The 26812-nt window shown below is 51.2% G+C and overlaps 2 protein-coding genes across 2 annotated transcripts in view; one reads left to right on the top strand and one right to left on the bottom strand.

Annotated features, from left to right (window-relative positions):
* LOC122367074 (dual oxidase-like) overlaps positions 1–26812 on the top strand; it is a 65562-nt gene that overhangs the window by 15785 nt on the left and 22965 nt on the right. Inside the window, exons 2-5 of the mRNA XM_043339858.1 lie at positions 20050–20136; positions 23906–24067; positions 25224–25411; positions 26136–26337. Coding sequence (XP_043195793.1) covers positions 20050–20136; positions 23906–24067; positions 25224–25411; positions 26136–26337 — 639 coding nt within the window. The remainder of the gene's footprint in view (positions 1–20049; positions 20137–23905; positions 24068–25223; positions 25412–26135; positions 26338–26812) is intronic.
* LOC122367076 lies at positions 1480–6897 on the bottom strand. Its single transcript, XM_043339859.1, has 2 exons — positions 6232–6897; positions 1480–4198 (listed from the first exon to the last, which is right to left on the bottom strand). Exon 2 carries the CDS (start codon positions 4057–4059, stop codon positions 2401–2403), a length of 1659 nt encoding a protein of 552 aa, XP_043195794.1. The 5' UTR covers positions 4060–4198; positions 6232–6897; the 3' UTR covers positions 1480–2400.

The raw sequence follows: 26812 nt of genomic DNA, 5'->3' as shown, positions 1-26812 counted from the left end.
AACATCATTGATTTTTTTCACCTAGTTCCTGCTGCCCAAGCCTTCAGTAATGGTGTGACTATACACACGTGGCCTGCTTTCATGCATAGCTTAATGTAAGTGAATGAGCATGCCGACGATTTGCATTATCACTCACGTCTTAAATTAGCGCCAGTGCTTGTCTTGGTCAGGCGGGTCACGTCATCCTGAATAACTCTAATCGACCCGCTGCATTGGCGGCCCGGTTAGTGCGCCGTCAGGAGGTCGGTGGACCATTTATATCCCCACCGTCTCCGTTAATCACGTGGTTAGTATCTAATCGAATCGCGCGTCATCGGCTCGATAATTATATCTGCTCTGCAGGAGGTCTCAGTACTATTCTTTAGGCTGAACTGCCAGGGCTAAATACGGACCAGGATAATTTTCTCAGGCGATTTACTTGGTGCAAACGGCTGCCCCAGCTCAGACAGCTGGCGTCGAAATAAGCTCACTCAAGATTTATCTTAGGTGGTTGCAATTTCATCGCCTCTTTAACCAGTGTGTTTCAAGGGAGATGTCGCAGACGCAGCAGCCGGCGCCGACTCGGTGACGTTTGTGCCTGTGCGTCACGAGCGCTCTATAGTGGACTGTATCTTGTTTCTGTGTGACTGGGCGTGGCTACTGGTCCATGGCATTTAGGTGACTGAAACGCAGACCCTCATAACAGGTACAAGGATGAGTAGGGATAGAGGCCACGATGGCGTGACTCGAGGGGAGGTTAAAGAGTCGCGCTGGCGCAACGGGGCTTCGTAGGACAGAGTCCACGATGGCGTGAACAGAAGTGAGGAATAGAGACCGTGATGGCACGATCGGGCGAGGTTAGGGCTGTGCCGGCCTACCTTTAAAAGAGATAAGGATAGAGGCCACGATGGCGTGACACGGGGAAGGTTAAAGAGTCGCGCTGGCGCAACAAGGGCTAGTAAGGACAGAGTCCACGATGGCGTGGACGGAGGGGAGGAATAGAGACCGTGATGGCACGATCGGGCGAGGTTTGGGCTGTGCCGACCTACCTTTAAGAGAGATAAGGATAGAGGCCACGATGGCGTGACACGGGAAGGTTAAAGAGTCGCGCTGGCGCAACAGGGGCTCGTAAGGACAGAGTCCACGATGGCGTGGACAGAGGGGAGGAATAGAGACCGTGATGGCACGATCGGGCGAGGTTTGGGCTGTGCCGACCTACCTTTAAGAGAGATAAGGATAGAGGCCACGATGGCGTGACACGGGGAAGGTTAAAGAGTCGCGCTGGCGCGACAGGGCTCGTAAGGACAGAGTCCACGATGGCGTGAACAGAGGTGAGGAATAGAGACCGTGATGGCACGATCGGGCTAGGTATAGGGGGGAGGGTAATTCTGCGTTTGAAGTGTAAGTGAAGTGAAGTGTAACTGGAATGTATACTGTGCCGCTATCTTGATTCTCTCACTCCTCGCTCTCGGTGATCACTTCCTTTGTCACACCACTGCACTGATTTCACAGTCTGTATTGCAAAGAGCAAGATCCGGCAAACCAATTACACTGCTTGAAGGCTGCGACGAGCGGAACGAACAACCGCCCGGCTCGACGACTGAGGCAGAACAGAGAGGAACTTGAGTATACTGTGCCGCTAACTTGAAGTCTTTTGCTCAATCGCTCCAGGTGACCACTTCCTTGGACACACCACTGCACTTATTCACAGTCTATATTGCGATGAGCAAAGAGCCGGCAGAAAACCACCACACTGCGTGGAGGCTGAGCCGAGCGGAGCGAACAACCGCACGGCGCGAAGACTGGTAGAGAACAGAGAGAGGGAGGTGTTTACAGCAGGTTTAAATACGACTGGCAATGGGGTCACACACAGGGGAGATAGCGAGGGAGCAAAGCAAACGGTATTAGGCAAACTAACTGGACGCGACGAACCGGAGATAAAGAAAGAGATAGGGCGCGACGCAGCGCGCCAGCGGCCGCCGGGACGGACGCAGCGCGCTAAACAAACGTAACCGGGCCCGCCGCGCTGACCACGTTCCCCGTGAACAAAGCTATCGACGGGCGTCGCCGCGAGAGGGGTCAGGTCCGGCACACACAGGTGCGCGCAAAAACACCCCCACTGGGGCGGGGGGGGGGACGGCGCGGCAGCCCGCTCGGCTGACCCGCCGGCCGCCCGCCACCCTGCTCGCGAGACGGGCGACAGGACAGTTTTGGCGGTCACATCCCGCCCCCCGTGTTCGACTCTATGAGAACACTAAACTTTGTACCGCCACTGATATATCGGCTGGTAGAAGGCCTCGACGGGGCGGAGTCCGGACCGGGCGAGCAATTGGCAGTTCCCACATATTTACACATATTTACATTACTGTTCACAGCACTTGCTCACTGTTCTCCCATCACCGCGATCTGGGCGACGACCATCTACCCGCTTATCCTCCCGCTGTCTTGATCTGGACAGAACGGACTCTTCGATCTGGTCCCGGGAACACCTGGGTCATGCGGGCGAGCGGTCGCGTAGCCGGCAGTGTGCTGGAGTCGGCGAGGAGCGCTGGATCTCCGGCGAACACGCTCTTGATGCCCCGCCGTCGGTTGCGTGGCTGGGGCGAGGGCATGCACCGCTCGCGGTGCTGCCGCCGCCGCTGCTGCTGCTGCTGCTTGTCGCGTAGACTCTGGGACGAGAGCATGCACCGCCCCCGGTGCTGCTGCTGCCGCTGATACTTTCTGTTGCGCGGGCTCTTGGACGAGGGCATGCACCGCCCCCGTCAGGGCCCAGCCGAAGTCGGTTCGGATGGCGACTGGCTGCCCTGGTGGTCCAGCTCTCACCTCGTGCTGGATCACAGCTTCGAGAACATTGGCACCCAGAAGCAGCTGCACTTCGCCTTTGGAACAGTCTGGCACATGTAGGTTCTCCAGATGACGCCATGTTTGTCGGTGCCGTTCGCTGATTCGTGGCACAGAGATGTTCATCTTCGGTACGGCCCACACCTCGGATAATGTTATCCGCTTCTCGCTGGCCTCAGGGGACAGACCTTGCACTTCCATTACCAGCTTCCTGGCCACTTGCCCCCTTCCGGTACCTTGAATCGTCTGCATGCATAGTTCCTGCGGCTCGCCTGAGATGCCCAGCTTGTCTGCTAATTTCTGACTGCATAGGGATGTTTGGGCGCCAGGGTCTAGTAGAGCCAGCGTGTCTCTGGTCCCTGTCCTTCCAAAGACTCGGACTGAGACTACTTGCAGCAGCGTAACATTGCCTTCGTCCTCTTGATGGTGTCCCGAGGCTGTCACGACCCTCTTCTGCTTGGTTGCGAGACGTGTCCTCGAAACTGCTTCACCAGTCTCTCTCTCCGTTTCCGCGGTTGACACTTCGGGTGGCTGAGGCCTGACTGGCTGGCCGCCGTGGAGGAGAGCGTGGTGCCGGTACTTGCAGCCGTTCTTCCCACAGCGTTTTGCCTTCCGGCAGTCTTTCACGCGATGGCCCTTCTTCAGGCACCGGAAACATCGTTGCTCACCAAACACGTGCTTCAACCGGGCGTCGGGAGATTTTGCAGTGAACAGCTTGCACTGATCCAGATTGTGGTGTTCTCCGCAGAGAGAACATTCCTGTTTCTGAATGGGCCTCGCAGCCGTGGTAAAGGCCTGTCTGCTGACAGTCTCAACGGCGCTCTCCTTCCTGTGCTTACGGCTGGCTTCTTCAGAGCTCTGTTTTCCTTTTGGGCAGCTTCTGCTTATCTTGACTTGAGTCTGCAGCCACGCATCTACATCCAAAAGCGACGGTCTTCCAGGTTTCAGCTCCAAGGAGAACTTGCCCCACTCGCGCCTCAGCTCTCTTGGTAGTTTCTCAACTGTTCGCTGTAGGCTGTCGCTGCTGTTCAGGTCTGCGTCCGCTCCTGTGTTCTGAAGAATAGTAACTGCACAGTGTACGGTTGCTTGAAACTTTTCCAGCGATTCTGCGTCGTCTTCACGTGGGTCCGGAGCGTTGAAGATGCTTTTGAGGTTGTGCCTAATGATGTCATCGTCTTGGCCGAAACGCTCTTCAAGCGCCTTTAGAGCTTGGTGGTAGAGATTTCCGTCGTATAACATGCCAGATATAGTCTGCTGTGCCAGACCACTTACAGATGATTGTAGGTGGGCGATTTTCTCAGTGTCGGAGAGAGATGGTTGGTCATGGACCAGTGCCTTGAATAATCCAACCCACCTCGGCCATTCTGATGCCTTTCCGCTGAAGGTAGGGAGAGTTAGTTTTGGAATACTCTTTGTGAAGGCAGAAAACGCGGTCGCTCCATCTGTGCGCGGCGCCTGCTGCGGGCCTTGCAGTCCTTGTATCCATGACGTCGCGTTTCCCACCTTGCGTGATTCCGATCTTTCAACTGGCTCTTCAGGACGCACTCCCACTCGACGGGCCGCTCTGGTGATCGCTCCTTCACATACTGGTTGCACTTCAAGCTGACGGTTCCTTGTCACAACTTCTTCGGCTCCGAACAGCTCATCCTCAAAATCATTTCTTCTTTCCATTTGGAGGTCATCGCTGAGCTCTTTGCGCAGACTGACTTCTAGCTGGGCGGCTTCAGCTTCATCTACGGCGTCTTGTAGCTGTTTTCTCCTCTGAGCTTCCTTTTCTTGGCGCCGTCTCTCCTCTTCTTGCTTCTCTTGAATTCGTCGTCTCTCCTCTTCTTGCTTCTCTTGAAGCCGCTCCTCTTCTTGGTTGCGCTTCAGCTGCTGTAGACGTAAAGACTTCAACTTTGCAGTGACTTCTGCTTCAACTTGCAAAGCTTTCGAGGCGTTACTTGTGTTGCTTCCTTGAGCGGCAGACACATGAGAGCCGGCTTCCGATGGCGCCTCATCTTTGCGCTCAGCAAGGTGCTGAGTGATTCTTTCCCCGATTTCTTGTCTGTCGTGCTCAGCCTTTGCGCAATACGCTTCTGCCTCAGCCCTTTCAGTTTGAGATGTCAGGCAGGCTTCTAAAGCTTCATTTGCTGCGATGACACCTTCCAGGGTCGAGTCAATGGTTTCCAACAAACCTTCTAGGCGCGACCGACTCCCACGGGCTGCGATGATCGCTTCCGCTCGGTGACACGCCCGTGAGAATGCTGCCAACTTTTGCCCCCGTTTCCGGCGCAGCAGTTTCAAGTTTTCATTGGCTGCTTCCTGACGAGCTTCTTCCTGGACGCTCTCTTCTTGCTCGGCTGCGCCGGGCTGATCTGTACCTTCTGTTTCTGACATGATGCGGGCTCTATCCGGCCCGGAGGACCAGTTAAATGTCGCAGACGCAGCAGCCGGCGCCGACTCGGTGACGTTTGTGCCTGTGCGTCACGAGCGCTCTATAGTGGACTGTATCTTGTTTCTGTGTGACTGGGCGTGGCTACTGGTCCATGGCATTTAGGTGACTGAAACGCAGACCCTCATAACAGGTACAAGGATGAGTAGGGATAGAGGCCACGATGGCGTGACTCGAGGGGAGGTTAAAGAGTCGCGCTGGCGCAACGGGGCTTCGTAGGACAGAGTCCACGATGGCGTGAACAGAAGTGAGGAATAGAGACCGTGATGGCACGATCGGGCGAGGTTAGGGCTGTGCCGGCCTACCTTTAAAAGAGATAAGGATAGAGGCCACGATGGCGTGACACGGGGAAGGTTAAAGAGTCGCGCTGGCGCAACAAGGGCTAGTAAGGACAGAGTCCACGATGGCGTGGACGGAGGGGAGGAATAGAGACCGTGATGGCACGATCGGGCGAGGTTTGGGCTGTGCCGACCTACCTTTAAGAGAGATAAGGATAGAGGCCACGATGGCGTGACACGGGAAGGTTAAAGAGTCGCGCTGGCGCAACAGGGGCTCGTAAGGACAGAGTCCACGATGGCGTGGACAGAGGGGAGGAATAGAGACCGTGATGGCACGATCGGGCGAGGTTTGGGCTGTGCCGACCTACCTTTAAGAGAGATAAGGATAGAGGCCACGATGGCGTGACACGGGGAAGGTTAAAGAGTCGCGCTGGCGCGACAGGGCTCGTAAGGACAGAGTCCACGATGGCGTGAACAGAGGTGAGGAATAGAGACCGTGATGGCACGATCGGGCTAGGTATAGGGGGGAGGGTAATTCTGCGTTTGAAGTGTAAGTGAAGTGAAGTGTAACTGGAATGTATACTGTGCCGCTATCTTGATTCTCTCACTCCTCGCTCTCGGTGATCACTTCCTTTGTCACACCACTGCACTGATTTCACAGTCTGTATTGCAAAGAGCAAGATCCGGCAAACCAATTACACTGCTTGAAGGCTGCGACGAGCGGAACGAACAACCGCCCGGCTCGACGACTGAGGCAGAACAGAGAGGAACTTGAGTATACTGTGCCGCTAACTTGAAGTCTTTTGCTCAATCGCTCCAGGTGACCACTTCCTTGGACACACCACTGCACTTATTCACAGTCTATATTGCGATGAGCAAAGAGCCGGCAGAAAACCACCACACTGCGTGGAGGCTGAGCCGAGCGGAGCGAACAACCGCACGGCGCGAAGACTGGTAGAGAACAGAGAGAGGGAGGTGTTTACAGCAGGTTTAAATACGACTGGCAATGGGGTCACACACAGGGGAGATAGCGAGGGAGCAAAGCAAACGGTATTAGGCAAACTAACTGGACGCGACGAACCGGAGATAAAGAAAGAGATAGGGCGCGACGCAGCGCGCCAGCGGCCGCCGGGACGGACGCAGCGCGCTAAACAAACGTAACCGGGCCCGCCGCGCTGACCACGTTCCCCGTGAACAAAGCTATCGACGGGCGTCGCCGCGAGAGGGGTCAGGTCCGGCACACACAGGTGCGCGCAAAAACACCCCCACTGGGGCGGGGGGGGGACGGCGCGGCAGCCCGCTCGGCTGACCCGCCGGCCGCCCGCCACCCTGCTCGCGAGACGGGCGACAGGACAGTTTTGGCGGTCACAGGAGATTTTCAAACATGTGTACCGCTTTCCGTTTACTTGAAGGCGAATTTTAGACATCGGAGTTATTAGATATAGGTATTTTATGTCCAATGTTTAATCAGCTTCATAAGTATGCCACTCATTTCACAACACACCTCAACTTATGTCATCAGCTGACCAGACCGGTGCGGTGACATCCAAGCCAAAATGTCACCGCTGTTTTACATTGCTGTCCCGCGAGGGCTATGCGGAGTCATGATGGTTGGCCAGGGACGACTGGAGCTGGAGCTGAGCGTAACTCCATCAGGGAAGGAGGTGGATGAGACATCATACGCTCGCTAAGACTCATGAGAGAGGAAGATTCAGCCTCGTGACTTATAGCAAAACATTAACCCTCGCACGACCAGGCCATTTCTCATAACACGAACGACCAGGGGGGGGGGGTTGTTACGACCCCCCCCCCCTGGCGTTTCGAAACGGAAGGTCGTAGAGCTTAGCGGAAAAAACCAACGGATTGCTCTCAACGAGATCTCGCGATTGGTGGTATATTTTTTTGGTCCTAGGTCAACATTTGACCTACTTTTGACCGGTCAAAGGTCAAATTTTCGGAAAAATAGACTTTTTTCAACTTTCGGCGGCGATTGCGGCAAAACGGTTGGAGATATCGACTTGAAACCTTCACTATCGTGTTCCTTGATCAATTCTCTATCGTTTGGTATGTATTTCGTTTTCCTAGTTCTAAAAATGGCGCGTTGGGATCGCCGGAAGTCGGCAAGGTCACAGTCGGCGGCAGAAATTCGAAAAATCAAAATTTAAATTTTTGAAATCTGATTGTATTTTTGGATTTGGGAGGTCCATTTGCTCCCTATAGAATCTAATATTGCTGCATATTCCCATTGAGGTGACAAGAATTAGCAAAATAGTGTTTCGGGCGCTTTTCAAAAATAGTACCGGACGCTGTTCCTCTTGTGACGTCATAGCTCCGTGACCTGACCTGACCCGGTCAAATTTCTTATACCATATGATAGCCAATACTTGCCCCATCATGCATGGGAAGTTTCATCACGATCCATCAACCGATGTCCGTACCACCGGCAGGAAACCTCGGGCGTTGGCACTCAGTTTGTGAAAATCCGGCCGGAGGCTGTACCTCTTATGACGTCATAACTCCGTGACCTGACATGACCCGATCAATTTTTTTTGGCAAAAGATGCGCAAAGTTTGACCCAAAGGGTATTGAAAATTTCAGCCCGCTACGACAAGCCGTTTAGCGTGCACTTCGAAAAAACCTCAGGGGGGGGGGTTGATACAACCCCCCCCCCCTAGGCGTTCTAGGGTTAACTAACCGAGGCCATCACGACTTTGCTCACTTCAACACCAAGTCAAGCTCACGAGTCACTCTTCTTTACGAGCCTGTTGCCCTTCCCACCACCGCTGATAGACCTTAGTGAGCGGTCTCATTTCCCGGCGCATTTTGCCGTTATCATCACCTTGGGCCGGTGAGACCCTTCGCTGTAGCATTTTGCGGCGGTGGGAACAGCCAGAGCCCCCCGATCGAAATCACGGCACTTAAAATACTCGGTCAAGAACACCCAGATGGCTTACATTGAGTGTTGTCGCGGCAGTTGTCGTCGATTTTAATTACCGATACCGCTTAACGTGCTGCCACAGGGTATGCTGTATGCTTGACAAGACCAGTGCAATGGTGTGTTGGCTGCTGCCTGAACGGATCATATTCCGAGAAGGACACTTACTGGAAACATGCTTTGTTATTCTCGAACTATCCATATAAGTATTTTCGTCGGACAATTATTCACTTTTGCAGCTTTTTCATTTGTGAGATTATCGCTTCCTTGAAAAATTATTTACTTAACTATGAACGGTGTATATCGCTGCTAAAAAAGGAAAATGAAGTAGCTGGCAAACGCTCACTAGTCAATTTAGATATCTGTGACATTTGCCCATATAATGAGGCTAATAAAGGTGACCTTGTCAGGCCCCAGTGACACATTAGCAGATTATCGAAGAACGTTAACAAGACTATTTCCAGTCAGTTACTGTCAGCGTGGCGTACCTCGCTTACTTCGCTGCACAGTCATTTCCAATTATACCTTCTACCGGGGAAGGTGACCCACATTCGCGGAAACCAGTTCCGATAGCGCCATCGTCGCGGTTCGTTTCCTCACGGACCAATCACGGACGGGACAGCACGCTCCCGCTGAGCGGAGCGGTCCGCCGTGAAGGTCGCGCCGCTGACCGACACCCGATCGGTCCGGCGTGGGCCGCCCGACAGCCTGACCAATCGGTAAACACGCCGCTCCAGACGAACCCAGACGACTGGACTGGTCTGTGGAGGCGGAAAGGGTCGGAGAAAGAGAAGGAGAGAGGAGGCGGGAGAGGGTGTGGAGTCTCCGAGGGACTCTGAGAGATTCCAGACTCTGAGAAACTCCACCATCTCTGAGAGAATCTCATCGTCGGATAAGTTATTCACCCCCTCCACTGGTGTTCGTGCCAGAGATGGTATTGTGGCAGAGTCAGTTCTAATCCTATGTTAATATGGACATTGGACAAACTGTGTTATGATGTCCCTAAATAATCAGCATTGGACAAACTGCCTGGTGGGCGGCGGTCAAAACAAGGCGAATTTGGGATATTTCGAAACTAGTCCGAACCCAGCGGGGAAGGCCTTCCAAACTCAATAATTCACCGCTAATCGGACGGTAATTTGGACCGCTAACATTAAAATATCATCACATTGTGATTTATCAGAGACGATACCGATTGTTGCGTCAGAAGATTATACCAGAGTCTTGGAAACATTTTCAGGGTTAGTTCAAGTTTTATATAATTGCTGGCCATTTAATTTTTACGTACATTCTCTCCAAAAAGTTCCTCCAATGCACAAGAGCAAAAGTGTCTCCATTCTCGTATTTCTCTCTTTGTCAAGCGACATGCCAAACAGAGACATCCTACACCCGTGTTGTACTGATCCAGGATTACCCAGCTATCTCTAATGCCTATCCAGGAGCTAGCGCAGTCACCAATTAGAAGCGCGTATAACGCAGCTCACCCACAGCCCACCGCACGCACCACAGCTCACCATCACCAGCCAGCCGTGGTGCACGCGCTCAAAGTCGCCGTGTGCCAAACCAGCTGGGAAGTTCCCAGCATTACCATGGCCGAAAGGCTCGGCGACGGGCCTTGGACTCGCCTCCAGGCCGGGCTATACTTACCGAGGCAGGCGGGGAGCTGAGGCAGTGTGTGGGATGGCACAACTGGCGACCAGCGAAACAGACATGGCGAAATGCGCCCCGTGGGTTGAATGAATATGCTGGACTTGTTGATATGATGCCGATGCGGTTTATGGCGATGTTTGTATTCCAATGAGAGTTTGATGAAGACATCAAGGTCACGAATAAAGAAGTGTCAGGCCGGCAACCAAAAAGAAACGAGCGGCACCCACATAAGCAACATCAGGCTCATGACCTATGAAACCGAGTATTCAAGGTTCTCATGGGGTGGAAGTAACCGCCATACACGTCTCTGTTGCCACTCTGTAAGTGGTAAAAATAATAACAGCCAGCATAGTTTCTCACCATAGAACATTTGTTCAAAATATTAAAGGACGTTGATTATATCTTTGTTGATGAAACCCAGGCACCTAACCACGAGAAAAACTCGTAAATTCATCAACCCATTCATTATGTTTCACGTGCCATAGATCACTTCACTCGGCTTAGCCAAAGCCTTCCCATTCACGCTCTATGCCCTTCAAGCAAGCCTTTGGGAATAAAAGAGTAGATAGGACATACGCTGTCACCCCGTCCTAAGTAGTCATGCACAAGACGCTAAGAACCGCTCCAACACAGCCTTCTGGATCGAAATAACTCACGGAAGGAATTATCACTCACGGAGTCGACGTATTTACCAAACAGATGACCTTGTGTGTTGGTTTATCATGGAGGCCAGTGGCGTCATTAAATCTAAACTATAGTCATTGTGTGGCATCTGCCTCTGCGGTCTCAACAGCTGGGAATTCTGGTATTGGAGCATGGCGCTGGCTACGTGAGGCTCCAGCGCGCGGAGCTGATGACACTGACGGTGATCAATCAGCGCATTCAGAGTGACTACAGAGTCATCACAAACGGCCTTCATTTGCTGTGTGGTATATTGTATGCAGGGTAATATGGGATCCTGCTGTGGTTCTGGGTCTCATCACCTTCTGGTAACGTCACACGTCACGTCACGTCACACCACGTCACGGTCGCCACTGAACAGCTGTGCTGCGGCTGCTCGCCCGTTACGCTCCACCAGCTCCCCCTCCCCTCCCCTCCCCTACACAAACCTCCCCAGTCATGACCCACCCACACACAGCATACAGAAGCTGCCCGATCACATGCAGTACGACCACAGCAGCAGCTGCACGATTGGCCTGGCAGGTGCGATTAGAGAACAGCCTAGGCGAGACGACACGAAATGAAAGTATACCGTAAAGTCAGTAAAGCACAGTCGTAGTGGTGGTTACGACTGCCGTACAGGGCCCTTCCCGGCGCGTTTTTGCCTGCGGGGGCCGTGAATGGATGAAAGCTAAGCTTCTTGTTTTCGGTTGTCGAAACGCCGCGGGACTGTTGATGCTGTGACGTCAGAAATCGATAGTCATTGTGACGCGGCTGTGTGTGATTGTGACGCGGACGGCCCAATCGGGTTAATTCTGACGCAGCAAGAAAATGTTGTGGTGCTGCAGCACGACGCCTGGCTCGCAGCAGTGCAGCTGAAGCGCAGGTGTTTCATTCAGCGCTGAATGCCGATCTCCGTGACTTCTGAAGAGTGGGAGCGGAGGCGGGGCGGTCCCAGCGCCTCGGGACCTCCGCTCAGGCCCCGCAGCAGTCGAGGCCGGCTCATCTAGGTCATGTGTGCCCGCACCCGTCCCTATTGACCGAGTGACGCAGCTCGGTGGCCGTCGTGATCCACGGTGGCGCAGGTGTGAGTGGGTTGCATCAGGGCTGTGTTTGTTAGAGCATCCTTTTAACAGTTTTCCAGCACCATCCAGGCGTTCTGAGGTAGTTTATCTCGGAAGGAGAGAGAGGTGCTCAGCGACCCTTGAGATGGTGACCGTCTCTGAATGCATCGGAGATGTGGTGGCAGGCGCAACACTTTTTTGTTGGTTGTGTGTTTCCCGTGGGAAGATACTATGCCTAGGCACTGATGAATAGATGATGTCAGGATAAGGTGATGGGTGTGAAGATGAGATAAGTGATTTTTTGGTCGGTTATGACTTATGGGACAGCATGAAGAAAGTAGAAACGTGCGATTGTGTCACACACGGCTCAAACAAACAGGATAGGTGAATGAATGACAGTCAAAGCTGAGTAGAACTGACTGAGCCCACAAAAGTCAGCGCTTCAACGAGATGTAAGATAAATGTGTACTCAACAATACAGATCCGGCGAACAGATAATCTGTTTTCGAATCTCTCCTCGCCACAAAATCCCCAGCCTGTCGAATCTGTCTTTGCTGCTGTCGGCTTTCCGATCTGGACTTTCCAGTTCGGAATACCGTCTATCGTGGACGCTGTGTGCCTCCATTGGGCAATCAACAGCGATTTGGTGGACTTCCCGCGGCTCCTCCATTCAGCAGTCTCCAGCAACCATCACCCCTCTGCTGTTGGCTTGACCAGGTCACCACGCCGCGCTGTTGGGGGTCTGATCGTGTCACTGGGCAGCTCGGCAGGGGGTTCCGATCGGTGGGTGGTCAGCTCTGCTGGGGTCCGGCAGTTCCCAGCTAGGTCAGGGCAGCACTGCAGGCGCTCTGGTGGCCTCTATCCTCCACCTGTCACCATTTGGCGATGGATGTCAGTCCCGGTCACCCTCCGGCCACGCAGTGACCCGGTGCCGTCTGATCGCACCCCCATCCCCCATCCACACTACAGCGACAAGCGCCGCTGCGGGCACCGTGTCGCCGACACGCTCCGCGCACCGGCGCTGTCCGGTCTGATTTACTTTGTTCACGGTTATCACACTCGTGATACACGAAGTCGGCCGGGGTGTGAAAAGGTCAGTTATTTTAGTCACGGCGTGATGGGTGGTTCACCGGTCGACTTGATGAGCCGTGAGGTTATAATGCAGTAGAACAGCACCTGAATTGCCTTCAAATGATCCGGTTGGTCCCGTTTGCTCAGCATGTGTCAACTGCTCCATGCGCCCAGTTTGTCAGATCTGGCTGTCCGTCCTACCGCATAAAAAACGCGTGTCGCCATCGGCTCCAGCCCACGTCGTCCTCGGCGGCTCATCTGAAGTGTCGCGCCGTCCTGCGACAAAGGCAACGGTCGTCTGGCAAATGCGACAGTCGTCTGGCACCGGCGACAATCTAGCTTTCGTAACTATAGCTGACACTACCTCCCCCCCCCCCCCACCTCCTTCTCAGCCCCCAGACGCCGTCACAGACGAACAGACTCCTACATAGAGCCGCCGTCGAGTAATGACTCCGTTCAGGTACAGATTTACATGGCGCTGCCCCTGAGTAGATTTACACGACTCGGTATGTATCAGAGTCTGACGGATAGGACGTACTGGTCAGATACGGTCGCACTGTGGGCGGTGTGACCCGTGCAGTGGCGTGCTGCAGTGACACTGATCAGACTGCGATTCAGTCCCAGATCTGGGGCGTTCTAAAGCGATCGAATCAGCTGATGGATGACAGTAGCAGTAGCGCATTAGTATTCCAGCTGTGGGGGTGCAACAGGGTGTGCTGGTCGTTTAACCCGCGCGGGGCTGGGGTCTCCAGCCGAACGCGCGGGGCTGGGGGGGGGGTAAATTTTACCCCCCCTGTTATCTCCCGAACTAATGGTCCGATTTGGAAAATTCAAACGCCAATCGAAAGCTCTCATCACGAACTACTAAAAACATGTACTTAATTTAAAGTTTGAGGTCAAGGTCAAGGTCAGGTCAAGGGTACAAATTGCAAGTTTCTACAGTATCGGCCTGGCACCGTAGTTGCCGAAGAATGGAGTCATGGACTGAGACTGATCGCCCAAAAGGTGTTCTTAGGCTACCAAGACAATATTCGTTGCATACAATATCATTCAGAGGTCAAGGTCAAGGTCAGGTCAGGTCAGGTCAGGTCACCAAAAAACAAAATATAGAAAAGGGCATGTGCGACACATGTTTTATGGGTCATTTTACTCATAGAATTCAATAGGCACACTCAATAAGTGATATGGACCACCTCTGGATGAATTTCAGGTCGAGGTCAGGTCAAGGTCAGGTCAAGTGAGGTCAAATTTTGAAGTTGGTTGTTAAGGCCTAAAAAGGTGTCTATCTGATGCAGTTTTTCACGGTGAATCGAATGGTGCTATTTTTGTTTCCGTACGAGGTCTAGAACTTCCAAAAAAGTCATTTTTCAAAAATTTTGTGTGTCGTGACGTCATAAAATTTTGAATAACTCCCACATTTTTGAACCGATTCTTCTAAAATTTGGTATGTAGGTGCACATTGACCACTTCTCTGACATATATTCCGGTTTTTTCGATAGACTCAAAATTTTGGATTTTATAATGATTTTCCCAAAAAAGTCAGTTTTTTGAAAAAATTTAGGCCAAAATCCAAAATTTTCAAAAAACCGAGATAGCCATTTGATAGACAAAGTAAAATTACGTATAACCTTTTTTGTTACGTCTTGATTCCTTTAAAAATGAAGATGTTAGCGGCGTTTGAACTTTTGCCGTTTTTGAGGCGAAAATGGCGAACATGACGTCACTAAAACGTCAATTTCTCAAAAATTTTCCGACGGATTTCGCTCAAATTTTCAGGGAACGTGTCAAATTGATGTAAGAAAAGGTACTGAAAGTTTGGCGGCGCTGCGCGCCGCCGTTTTTGAGATATCGCAAAAATTCGCGAGGGGGGGTAAAATTTACCCCCCCCCAGCCCCGCGCGGGTTAATGAACTGGGCTGGAAGATATTGAATGGGGCTGCGTTTAAACATGCCATTGAAGCGTCTGAATGCAGTATTTTTTTTATAATTACCGGTTACATATCCTTCAACATGCAACATTATTGGACTCACATTTAACCAGCCTGAAATGCCAGGAAACCTTCTCACTTCTGCTTTAGACAAACGTAGAAAATTAATAATTATGTTTTATAAATGGGTATTACCTTCAATACAGGTCTACTTCCAAGCATCATAAACAGGCACGCTTGCAATCATGTTCTCATGACGTGATACGTCCTAGACACAATTATGTCGACAGCTTCGCTCATATTGTCAGGCATGACATCACGTTTTCTTCGAGCATGGTCGACACCAATGACACCTCACTTCGATAAATTGATGTTTTAAAGATTACGATGATGCTCGGCAATCCATAGAGTGACAACGTGATCCGCATTGCAAGTCATCGCACAGTTGATGAATGCAATGCAAATATGTAACATAATGTGAATATAACGATGAAGGATGTACTGGCAAGTGCATCATTTGTCAAAGCAATAGTAGTAAACAATTGGGACAAATACAAGGTCGACGCTTTACGATTAATTTGAAGGAAAATAGTGCATGATTTGGCAAATTTTACAAGCTGTAACAAATTCGTCAGAGTCCCCTCCAATTCAGTAAGATAGGAAAACGTTAACAATTCATTCTAGCAATATTTCAAATCAGTGGCATATATTCAAACAATCTTATCGCACCACAGAGCCTAATAGGCGCCCCTGTTGCGCCACGAGTAGAAAGTCGGCGCATAGTAGCCGCTAACCAGGCACGGACATGCCATCAGTCGTCTCCTCTCATCACCGGAGACGGGATCGCAGGGCATCTCTGACGCGCTAATGAACCTAATGAGTCCACTCAGTGGGGCAGCTGCGGCCGCTCTGGGGTGGATCAAGAGAGGGGGATGAGAGAGTGACCCCTGTGGTTCCACAGAAGTGCCGCCGAGTGGTGGGGATTGGGCGAGTTGGTGGGCGGCCCGGATTTCAGAGCTAAGAGCTCAGACCTCAGAGCTCAGAGCTCAGAGCTCTCAGCTCAGTGTAAAGAGGTAGTGGTGAATGATCAGAGACGACACGGAAGAAATTTCGGGGAAGCTCTGAAGCCCCTTAGAATTCATATGTTTCGCTACACATTTACTTATTAAAAGCTGTTGACTTCGAGCTTTGCAGGCGAAAGCGATGCACAGCGTGCAACATCGACGGTTATCCGTACAATCCACGTCACCCGTACAATCTAAGAAGCAAAGCCAAAATTACCGTTCTGCTGATAGCGTTTGCATTCATACTTCCAATCTTGCATCAGCAATCTAACGCCAGCAAGTGCCTGATCTGACACAGCGTCTGTCCGATGACAGCTGACACGACAGATGACCGATGTGACACTGCCCGTCTGAGGTGTCAATCAGTGTCATCACTGTGACCCGACGGTGTCCCGCGGCGGGGCTGCCGAAACAGCGCTCTGGGGAGCGGCCTGGTGTGACGGATCTGCGTGTCAGTTTGGTCCGACTCCGCGGGGTCTCATTAGGACGAAAACACGAACAAAAAACCAAGATGGATCTGCTCGCCATGCTCTGATCACATTATGTGCCTGCGGTCATGGATTTTAGCGGGTGATGAGTGGCGCTTAGGTAAGCTGTTACTCGGTCACGAATTGTAATGAGCTAAACGTGGCGAAGGTTTGACATGTTAAATATCAGCGCCGACATTTTGACGTTAGTTGGAGATGTTTTGTGAATGAACTCTGGCAGCTAAATTTGTGTAACACGTTGTATGAATTACGCATGCGTGACTCTTACGACACAGTTTTGATCGGGGGGATGAAATATTCTGCGATTTCTTGAAGAGAGCATGCCTATATAGTAGGGTTTATAAGTATCCCGTGCCTACAGTATCCGAGAAGCTCCTCGCGTTTTCTTCTCCTAATCTTCAAAATGATTGAGACACAAATATTAAGAGAGAGAAAGAGGGAGAGAGAGAGAGAGAGAGAGAGAGAGAGAGAGAGAGAGAGAGAGAGAGAGAGAGAGAGAGAGAGAGAGGAGAGTAAGGGAGGGAGGGAGAGGGAGAGATGAGGATAGTCTATAGCACGAGATTATCCCGATTTCCGGTGCCGCTCGCTGCTCTGCGGCGTATATGTAATGTGATGCCGCCTCACGACTCAGAGCGGGAGTGTGACCCCTTTTCTGACGCGGTCAGGTCAGCCATTCATTCAACTAATGGAGCAGAAGGATCACTCTCGCCTCAAATCACCAATTACGCTATTAAACTCGTGAGCAAACGCTCTGTCTGAAAGCCGCAATCTACTTCATAAGACAGTCCATCAGCAGAGCTGCCCGCATATTGATGTGGAGAGTTTCTCGATGGGAAGTCTAGCCATTGAGGCCATTTTCGTTATTATGTTAGGGTGCCTTTGAAATGTTCGTAATTTTATTGTGTTTGCATGATGAATTTACTGCATGCGACAAAAAAGTAGGTGGGCGTACTGTTTACTATGGAGTCCTGACTACACCATGCAAAACTGATATACATATATATCGCAACATATCGCAAAGTTTTAGATTGATAAAGTGCAATGCAATTTTACTACAGTGATCCCGTTTCAAATTTCTAAGCAATATCTTAGCACTAAGTTTTCATTGTTTCATGGAACAATGAAGTTACGCACTGTGGGGCGTTTACTCAACATTAGCTGATTTCAAACCAGTCACGTTTTCGGCTTCTGACGGCTAATCAAAGAAGCTCCATAAAATGTTGTCCGATCCAGGAATGTTTCGTCATCCAGCCCGCCACGGGTCGTCGCATCGCTATTTCATTAGCGTCCTCACTGATGTCCCAATATGTCCTGTCAGAAATCTGTCCGCCTTCCAATTGCCGTCGGGCAGTCAGCGTGGGTAACTAAGACCTTCCTTGTATCCGTGGCCCACACATTTCAAGTTTGTTTCTAATACTAGAAATGTTTTAATGAAAATATACGTTTTTGAAGAATGTTTCGCTGTCAAAGCGGCATTATGTAATGGAACCTATGGTGTCGTTCCACTACCGTACTTTGACTATGCGTTTCACGATATACAGCGCATCATTTTGCTCTTCCATTCATGTTAAATGCTCCCATTTCTTAGTTCATCCAAGCCACACCAGACTTAATCAGTCCACTATAACGATATTATATATCCCGCAAAATTATACATCCGTGCACGTGGCCCCGTATACCTCCGATACGACACTTGGCCACATACATACGACTCCATAAAGTCATGACAAGCTATGAAAATTCGACGCTGATGTTCATGCATCGGCTCTAAGTCATGCAAAACTGTCCGTTTCATCTCCCTCGCGTGGTGGCGCGGGGCCCGAAGCACCCGGAACGGCTGGCTAAATCGGGCGGCGCCCGGCGCGGCCCACCGGAGTCGCTCCATTCGGACTGCGTGCCCGTGCCGACCTCGAGGCAGCAGTAATCACCGCCGGGACTGCCAAGGCCAGCCATGGGCTGCTCTCAGACCCTCAAATGTCACACCGGTCGTGGAAACCGTCAGACCGACTGCATGATTTATTTAGGGTGAATTACAGCCTGTGGCGGTTGCAACATGCCACTGTTGTATCCGGCAATGAGCGAGTGTTTTGTAAGCTGCGTCGCGGTCATGTGAGCTTATACTTCAATTTTCTATGCGCTTATGAAAATTAGTTTTGTCACGATTCACGATGCATCCCAAAATATTCACCAGTTTAGGACGATATCAAATATCCAGAATGGATCATGTTGTCCAAGACCAGTGCAGTGCGGTGCGGCACCGACCGCTCTTATTCAGCCGTCTGTAAGAGGAGCCGGTGCCCGTAATGGAGCGGCGGTGCGGTGCCTGACAGGCTATTGATTCGTGTGCGGCGCTGACATGGGCAGATGACGGGTGCCGGTCTCACCTCAGTCACGCGCGGCCCCACCGGCATTGTCTGCGGCCGCCCAGGTCACCACAGGTCACTGCAGGTCACCAGAGGTCAGAGGTCACCTGATGGAGGCGGAGGTCGCCGGGTGATGCCTTTGAACAGCCAAAGTCGAGGGTTGGCGGAGGTGCAGTGATGAGACGACCTCTTACACAGTGGATCGGTCGTCCTTGTGGCAATGGAGCGGACCCGTTCTGAAGAGCGCCCTGGGAACTTGAATGGGCGCACGTTTTTATGTTCAATGCTAGGTCTGACCTGTTTCTTCACTGAAAGGACTCGGCTCCACTGGTTTGATCAGATACCTCAAAGCGGCGTCAATTTTGGATAGACTTTGGGCAATTACCTAGTCACTGTTGCAACAGATGAATTAGTCATCGAGGAAAAGACCGGCCGTATAATGTGATTAAAAAGTTCAATTATCTCTGTGTGGACTAATCGTAATCACGAAATGAGGCGGGTGTGTCGTGTGAACAGGCAAGCAGGGCATTTCGTCACTCTAGTTTTTTCGTTCTTTCCGGACAGCGCGCACGCTGGAATCAAGCATGCGCTTCATACCGAAGGGGTCCCCAGCGGCGCGTTACGAAGTAAAAGTACACTGAAGTCCTAAATGTTGCTATTTGTGCACCAGCGCATTAGGCGGGCTGTGACCCGAAACATTACCCTTCGCCTTCGTTGCGAGTAATTCGCCGGCTGCTCCCACCGCCGACCTTGCTCGCTATCTTGCGTCACGGAAGAGGAAACCAAAGTCCGAGGAGAACCACTTGGCGGCGGCGCCTTGCGTAATTAATTTCGGCTCGTGCGCGCTGCCATCCCGGCCGTGCATCGGACTTCCATCAATATTCGAGCGCCGGTTTTTATCGGTGCCGCGGTGCCGGTTTTTCGGTAGGTGTGAGTCGATATCGGACGGACCGCTGAGCTGTCTGCGCGCTGATTAAAAACCGGCCGAGACGGGTGGCCGGGTAGACGGTCAGTGCCGGATGGGCTGGTTCGTGCACTGACTAAATATATCGGCAATGGATTCACGGACAGCTCGAGCGGAACATGTCCGACTTCGCCGGTGATGCGTGCCATGTCTGGAGATTGTGTGATGAATTTGTCGGTTGTTCGATGCATTGGATTGGAACCGATTCTTGTGAGCACCTCGTTAACTCCATGTGTTTAGGTGCATTTTTACTTATTTCACCGACGTTTCTCTGCTTTATGCCTCTGTTTGCATTTCCTGCCACTGACCTGCTGTCTTTTCTCTGTTCCAGGCCAGGAACACCGGCCGACTCGGGTGGAAAAACAACGCTACGACGGCTGGTACAATAACATGGCGCACCCCAACTGGGGCTCCACCGGTGAGTTCCTCCAAGAAAAAGAAGAAGAATGCACCGTGCCACACCCGTAAGCTGGCCCACCTTGACTGGGGCTCGAACCTCGACCCGATAATTCGGAGAGTTAGCTCTCCTTAAAATGCGCCGTGCCACGCCTATTTTCCCGGCCCTGCAGAAGTTGCACTGTCACTGTTTACGGCACCTGTTTGGTCACGGGTTGATATGAAGTTTGTGATGACAGATGTACTTCGTTACACTATACGCAACAATTTAGAAGGCTAGCATAACAATCTCTTGAGGAAATCTTTTGGGCAGAAACTTTCAGGCACAGCGTGCTTCTTAGGAGACAACTTCTGATCTGTTAAAGAGCGCGATTCATGAAATCACTTCGCCGCCTCAGACACTTCGTATTTCTTGCAATTTCATTTGTGCAAAGCACATGCCTGATAAGTGAAGGCTAGCTATGATACTAAATACCGGTTTGATAGGTAAGCCTTGCAGAATGCGACAAATACGCCCCGCCGTGCCGCTGAAGCTGAGCGCAATCGAGGGGCGGCTTTTGCAATATCCCTCCATTCCATGCTGGCTTTCATTGTCAAACGGGCCATTCGCCGTCACATCGCCGCCCACAGGCAGCGGAGTGGGCCCCGGCCCACGCTAATGAACTCCATTGAGTGCACTCGGACCATGTCACCGGGACCGGCTGGAAATGACGTCCTCAGAACCATTCAACCGACTGTGCGAGAGGTCACTAGGTCATAACGATGGTACAGCCGAATGAAAGAGCATATTTGCATAAAAGGACTTATGCTGCAATTCTATGTGATAGATAAAAATTCATGCGTGCCTGTTTGCTCTCCACAGTATTGTTCTTTGCCAAGAGCCAAGTTCGACCGGCTATCTGCGAAAATACTTAGGAAAAAAAGGTTGAATACTCAGTGACTCACCCCACTGAGCCAGGTTTATCAGCAAGATGTTACATTTACAATCCTCCTGTTACACACACGCACACTGGATAAGCGTCTCATCTCATAGCGCAGCTAAACAACCTCTGGACATTCCAAGCTCCGTCCCCGCAAACAAACACCACCATAACGGCTGTGTTTACTGTTTACCAGCCGGACTGGTAACGAAGCTATCGACCGGTAACGGAGAGAGGGGCGGGGGCATCGGTGAGAGTGCGGGGTCACCTGGGACCGTCCGGGATCTGTTGGTGATCTTTTCACCGGCGCTTTCATCTGCACGACAGCGGCGCTCCCACAAACCACCGTTCCTATACCGCGGCGCCGCTGGGCTGCCGATCTCCTGCCGCTGCTATAGGGCTGCCGCTGCTAGATGTGGGTCGGACGGTATGGATCGAGCTGTGATATCAGTATCAATGGTGCAGCGAGGAGGCTGGCTGGGACGAGAGAGTAAAGGCGAGGGAAGTGAGAGGGAGATAGAAGCTGAAAATGAAGACATTTCGAGGAGCTGACATGGCTGAGGTCACTCATCATCAGTCGGCTCACGTCTGTTTGATTTGTGGGCTCTGTCCTTTTGCGCAGTGTGTCGCAGGCAGCCTCGCTCATCACCAGCTAGTCGCCTCTCGGAGTAAACGGCTCTGTCAGCACCCGCGATCAGCGTCAGTCGCCGTGACGTCCGCTGACGTCCTCTGACGTCACGTCAGTGATGGAGGCGCGTGTTGCGCCACGTCACACGTGCACCGTTCCGCGGCGCCTCCGACATCTGATCTGGCCTCACGCGCTGCCTGGCTGGCGGAGTGAGACGGCTGAAGATATTGGAGAGGTCATTTAAGTCATGTCAGTGGCAGCGACAGACGCTTATAATCCGGATCCGAAGACGGGAAACGATGTCAATCGCCGGGCACTGAGTAATTTGTAAAATGTGTCGGCGAATGTCGAGATGCGAGACATACGCTGTTCTGAGGAACTGTGTGTAGTGTGGTCTAAACTAGGCATACGATGTTGGCTGCCTTCTGCGACCTATAGCTCGTTTTGATAAAACTATCGGCAACTTTCTTGTGCGAGGTAGGCAATTGGCATCAGTTACAGTCGAAGTTGCGTAGATCGACTTGTTTGTCCAATTTCTGAAAAGATTGATCACCTTTTCAGCATTGACAAAGTGCGTAATTTGTCTCCGTTTAGTAGGATATCTGATACCACAGAAGCTTGCGTTCAAAACATTTTCATCACAACCACTTTCATGGAAAATTATGGCTCAAATCAGACTAGCATGGTGCTTAGGTCTAATTACACCCTTCTTCTGGTGGAAGTAGAGACGCGTTTTATAGGCAACACCTTCACGCCGGTAACGGGTCATAAAATCAACCGCTGCTCTCTCAATGGCGCTCATAACGGCCCCACAAGGGCAATTCTAGTGCATACGCTTGGCTGCGTCTTGTCAGCAACACTTACACAAACAATTACCTGTAACGACAATGGCCCTGGCGCTGCCACCATGAGACAATTTGATTAGCTGTTTGATTTACAGCTGGTAAGCAGGAACCCGATTGGTGCAACACGCGCTGGTCGTCACAGCTCCCTCGCGAGTGTCGAGGAGTGGAGTTCGTTTATTAACTCAATCGAATGGTTACGCCTGTCGGATTGCCTTTGCCCGCTCAGTTGGGCGGTGGCTCAGCCAGTGAGCAGACTCGGCCGTAAATAATATTGCACCAATCCTGCCCATTCAATTAGAATAGCGTAAGCAGCCCGCCCAGGCTCGATAATCAGCAGTTAGCATGAGGGAATAAACGCGATAAGCCAAACCCACCCAGCTGTGGATTATAAATTGGATGCTAACGTTCGTCATACTAAAGGATGAATTCAGAGGAAACATGTGAAGGACGGTTTGAGTGGGCTTTCTTTTCATTTTATATAATAGATAAAGCTGTGTTTTGGGTCTCATTATCACGTCTCAAGATCCATTTAAGCCCACCTATACCCACGGCCAGCCGAGCTGTGCATCGTTTGTATTCGGATCGCTCGCCTTTTATTATCGGGTTCATCTGTGTTGTGCAGGCGGAGATGAGGGCGCCTTACACTCTGATTCACTGACGACCTAATTCTGCCGATGCCCTGGAATCCAGACGCTAAATCCTGCCCAAATGGAGAGCCGGGTCAGGGTCTTGCAGTAGTTCGCCAGCCGCGAAGTTAATGCAGGCAGGCCACTCATAGAATCGTGTTCAATGGTAGGTTAGTACGCTTTTATCTTGCTCTCAGATGCATAATTTAGCAACGCCACCATGCCTGACTAGCGGTCTATTCATTCAATGCAAAATGGAGACTTTTCCATTGTCTTTAGTAATCATTAGAGGTTTTGGGACAGAAAACCATACACTGGTATGATAATACGCAACTATTATCTGTCAAACGAATGTCGAACATCCGATCAATGCCTGTGTCTCAATGCTAATTGTCAAGCTGCTCATATTCCCTGCCGTCGTTAAACTGTTCGATCCACTCTCACTGACTGACGACTGCGCCGGGTTCACGACAGCTGCGTCACATTTGACGTCACACTGATGTCCGGCTGTGACGTCGGGACGGCGAGGGGTCGCCCGCTTTGTGTTGCGTAATTAGCAGCTGTCAGTTGGGCTCTCAGAGGACCCCGATTTAGATATCTATTGTCAAAACTGCCGCTACCGTGCGGAGCTTTCAGTGTTGGCCATTCTCGCTTCAATTGGTGGTTATTGGTTAAAAGTAGGCAGAAACGAGCGGATAGCTATAATTGCAGGAAAACGACCTCCATACATTGCGACTCGCCTCTTTACCATAGCGTCTCTTCTGTCTTACAGAGCAGCGACTAACGAGGAAGACCCCGCCCTCTTACTCGGATGGAGTCTACATGATGGCTGGAGAGGATAGACCCAGTCCTCGTAAGCTCAGCCGCATCCTCATGCGAGGAAAGGACGGAATGCCATCAACAAAGAACAGGACTGCGCTGCTCGTCTTTTTCGGTGAGTCCAAGTTGCCCCAGGTGGTACTTTAAAGCATGTACTGTACTGGTCATTCCACTTCGTGTTGAAGAGGTCTTCGATACACTTTATGATAAAAACTGTTGCTTCTCGAAGTTGTTTTTCAGCCACATATGTAAGCTGTGCAACAACAGCCCCAATTGCTGAATTTATCTCATAGTACCACTCGAGACATCTGAAGATCATCCGCGACTTTCCCACTATTTCTCTCTGTCGTGAGTTCACAATGCACAATGTCCCGCTGATGCCAGTCATCTGGCAGTCGGTCGAGCTGAAAAATGGCTGCGGCGACCCTTTGCGGGCGCTGCCGATGGAGCTATCGACACCCCACAGCATGACGTATGGCTCCGACTCACGAGTTGTCACGGTAGTTTGGGGCGCCATAAACGCCGCAGGTTTCTCCGGCGTAAAAACGGCGGTCAACAGTAAACATGTTTACGTGTCGGTCTCTGGTTACTAAGACTCACACAGAGTAAACCATCAGCCTTCTGTTCAACATAATGGGCTAAATCTAGTAAAAGAAATGGTGATTCGCAGGCCAACGACTGCGCACACAAAAGAGCATGAATGTGAACAATGGCTCCTCAAACATGTTTGATGTCGCAATAATGTGAACCAACGACCAGTAGCTCGTGGTATCGTGCAGGACCGCAAACCGCTTCAGCCTCGCCCAGTATCACAAAGCCAAACCAGTTCAGCTCGGTGACAAATAAGGAGGCGCCCACCCTTGAACTCTGGTGACAGCTGCTAGGCCGTTGCAGGCCGGCGGACTCGCTCATGCAGTGGGTCGCGTTCGTGTGTCACGAAAGAGACGCGGCACGCGATTTTGTCACGTGCTCTCCGATGGCTCCCGGGCAGATTCTCAGGCCTGTCTGCAGATAAATCAACAGGCACGAGCACACTATTCTGATTCGATAGCAGTGGCGATCATGTTGAACTTTCTCCTGCAAGCAGCATTACGATCCTATATTTGAGAGACTTGCGTGAATGACTGCGTATTGCGTATTTAGTGCATGACGTGACATAATTCCAGGTGATTTACATTACTTTGTGTGACTAAGCCTGCAGCTGGATCCGATTCAACCTATCCTCTAACACAATCTGACCCGATTTGACCTGACCCCGCGCTGTCCCACAGGTCAGGTGGTGTCCTCCGAGATCCTGATGGCCTCTGAGATGGGCTGTCCGATCGAGATGCACAAGATCCGGGTGGAGCAGTGTGACGAAATGTACGACGCCGATTGTAGCGGGGAGAAGTACATGCCGTTCTATCGCGCCGGATACGACTCCAAGACGGGACAGAGCCCCAACATGCCCCGAGAACAGGTGAGCGTGTAGGAATGTGCTGCTGATGGATGCTTGTCGCCTCAACCGGAGCATTTATATGGTACTTGTTCGATGGAGCATTTGGATGGATTTTTTTCTATTGGATGGTTCATTTACCCTGCACGGCGTTTCATTACAACGCCTAAAGATAAGAACCGAAGTTGAAAAAGGACGAGGTAAACCTCCATCGCTTTCCCATGCTCTATACTTACGATTAAGTATTTTAGATCGTATAGGCTATGTGACACATAAATCATCTTTTTATACGGCATTCCCCGGGTGTGAATATTCAGCAGGCATGCACCGCTCGCAATCACGGACCCATCCATTAAAGAATGGAGATTACCAGATAGCGTAATGGCCAGGCCGGTGGCGCGACACTCTGGGTGGCCCAGTAATGGACCTGTTCGGGGTCGGGTGACCTCTGTGTGATGTACCGGCGGACAGGGTCACAGTGACGGGGGCGGACCCAGGGGCCCTCCGTCACTGCAGAGGAGACTGGGGCTGTCGTCGAGACGGCTCATCAAGGCTGATAGGGACCCTCACAAACTAGCGTGTCATGGATTTCGAATGAAAATAACGGCATATGTGTATGCTGAATGGCAATAAATATAGGTGATAGGTTTAGCCATCAGCAATAAGGAATGACGTTTGAGTAAGTTTATCGTCAGTGATAAGATGATTGTAGAACAGAGGTAGCATCAAGGTTTCCTGTTTCCGTCAGATCAACTCGAAAACGAGCTGGATCGACGGCAGCTTCATCTACAGCACCAGCGAGGCGTGGCTGAACACGATGCGCTCCTTCGAGAACGGCACGTTCAGGACCGACGAGAACGGCATGCCGCCCAAGAACCACGAGCGCGTGCCCATCATGAACAAGCCCAGTCCGCACCTCTTCAAGACGCTCTCCCCGGAGCGGATGTACTGTGAGTACCCGTTTTAAACAGATTTAGAACAAATAATTCAGTAGGTACACATTTCGGCGTGCTTGACCGCAAGAAACCATCAGTTACTAACCAAGGCTGTATCTAACATTGTTTTCTTTCGATAATACATCGGACAAGCCCTGTACATTGTACAAAAAGTGCACACAACACTCAGGCGCCTCAGATCTCAAACGGTTTGACACACAAATGACGTCTTTATCCCAGTGTCCAACACACTTGGAATGTTACGACTTTCACGCTCGGATAGCTCAATTCGTATTCCCCTGCCTTGATCCCATAACTTATGTCATAAAATGAAACATTTACCGAACGATGCATTGTGTGTCATAAATCTGATGTCAGGACGTAAAAGATAAGTTTATGCTGTCCCAACTAAGGTGGTGAGGAAATAATGAACAGTTTTGCACTTATATGGCCATACTTTGATGGGGATCAGGGGCGCCGCCACGGATTT

Source organism: Amphibalanus amphitrite, unplaced genomic scaffold, assembly GCF_019059575.1.
Source record: "Amphibalanus amphitrite isolate SeventyFive unplaced genomic scaffold, NRLGWU_Aamphi_draft 000849F_arrow, whole genome shotgun sequence".
Classification (NCBI taxonomy): Eukaryota; Metazoa; Arthropoda; class Thecostraca; order Balanomorpha; family Balanidae; genus Amphibalanus; species Amphibalanus amphitrite.
This window is presented reverse-complemented; position numbering and strand designations above follow the sequence as displayed.

Coding starts and splice junctions, on each gene's coding strand:
- LOC122367076 (XM_043339859.1), bottom strand. CDS start 4,059: ATGTTATACGACGGAAATCTCTACCACCAAGCTCTAAAGGCGCTTGAA.